The following is a 1,658-nucleotide window of genomic DNA, read 5'->3' on the forward strand; positions in this document are numbered from 1 at the left end:
AAGACATATATATGGATTGATACCACGCCATTATGTAATGAATATTTACCTATTTATCTCGTTATGCTTGTTGTACAGATCCCTCACCTGATTGCTTTGCTTTATTAATCTCACATTGTAATTATCTGACTAATTCTCTGTGAATATAAAGTTCTACTTTAATCACACAAAACTCTTCTTTCATGTTTTTTACATTTTTGCACCTTCAGAGATCCCTCTGCTGAGAGGTGACATTGATCTTACTGTTCTTGTGTCCTCTGCAGGTCATTTACTTTAAACAAGGCCACGAGGCGTATGTCCGGGCAGTGAGAAAAGCCAAAACCTACAGTGTTAACCCACAGAAGCAGCCATGGAACAAAACTGAGCTCAGGGTAAGCCAGCCATTGGTGGGTTTTATAGCCATTCAGTTCCTGCAGGTGATCCAACTTTTCCTGAATCTCTGCCTTGTGCAATCTGCAGCAGCACCTGGACTACAACTCCCAGCATGCCTCTTCTTGCATTGCTTCAACAAAAATACTAACTAATGTCTTTCCTTTTTCGATCTTTGCTTCTGGGTCATACAGCAACGTTTATTTTCCTAAAATAATCTCACTGATCAGATAATCGCAGGCTGGGAATAGCTTTAGTTGTGGCAAGGAAGCAGCGGATCCCTGCACCATAATTCCCCTCACTTCTTATATCTGTCTAGTCACTGATCTAGGTGCATGCAGCATCCCCACATCCTCAATCTGAATACACTGCAATAATCAGCAAGGCTCGCCCCAATCTCCAGGTCCTGCCCAGCAATGCATCTTATATTTCTTGTGTTAGATTGTCAGCTCTGTGACCAGAAGAGAGAAGGGCGGCACTCTGCTCCTTGGCTTTCCCGGAAAGAATGAAGGGCTTATTGCACAAAGAAAGCTGCTTCAGTGGCCAGTCACCATTATATAAGTATGTGGCTGGGAAATGGCATCTGCGGCACAAATACAAACTTATTAATGAGTAGCATTGCGTCTAATAGCGGAGGTTTAGCTGTTGTCATTGCTATGGTCGGAGTGCAGCTCCAGTGACTGATCTGAGCTTAGGGATTGGTGGTGCAGCCTTGGAGGCTTCTGATGGGATGTATGGGGCGTCTTTGTTACACTTATCACGTCTTATGTCACATATGTCTTGCTGCTTTCTGCCCAGAAGGGGGCGATGTTGTCTTCTCTCTCCTCTGAGCACTTCAATAGGGGCGAAGCTTCCAGGGGGCGAATCTGAACAAAACTTTTCCAGTTCCCTGGAGGAAATCGGCAAAAATTCAGATTCTGCCCAGTAATATAAACATTTTATAGTATATTCAGTGACCGGACATAGAATAGAGAGATGGAATGTAAATAATCTGAAATATAAAATAAAGATTTGCTCCTCGTGCATTGCGAACACTGAAGGGAAGGATGAACACAAATTCTTTTTATTTCTTCAAGGAACAGGAATTTCTGAAGATTGTGGGAATAAAATACGAGGTTGGACCCCCCACACTCTGCTGCCTGAAACTCGCCTTCCTGGACCCCACATCTGGCAAAATGAGCGGAGACTCCATATCAGTCAAGTGAGTCTGAAAATGTCTGCGGGGAGGAGTGAATGATGGGGAAAGAGGGTGAATGATGGAGGGGGGGATAGGTGGGCAGTGATAGAAT

General features: G+C 43.9%; 1 protein-coding gene across 1 annotated transcript in view; it reads left to right on the forward strand.

Annotated features, from left to right (window-relative positions):
• The window catches only part of BRWD3 (bromodomain and WD repeat domain containing 3), a gene marked incomplete in the record, with an annotated part of 28,558 nt that overhangs the window by 19,014 nt on the left and 7,886 nt on the right, over positions 1 to 1,658 (forward strand). The window contains 2 exon segments of the mRNA XM_072429784.1: positions 264 to 371; positions 1,446 to 1,570. Coding sequence (XP_072285885.1) covers positions 264 to 371; positions 1,446 to 1,570 — 233 coding nt within the window.

This window comes from Pyxicephalus adspersus, chromosome Z (genome assembly GCF_032062135.1).
Source record: "Pyxicephalus adspersus chromosome Z, UCB_Pads_2.0, whole genome shotgun sequence".
NCBI classification, from domain to species: Eukaryota; Metazoa; Chordata; class Amphibia; order Anura; family Pyxicephalidae; genus Pyxicephalus; species Pyxicephalus adspersus.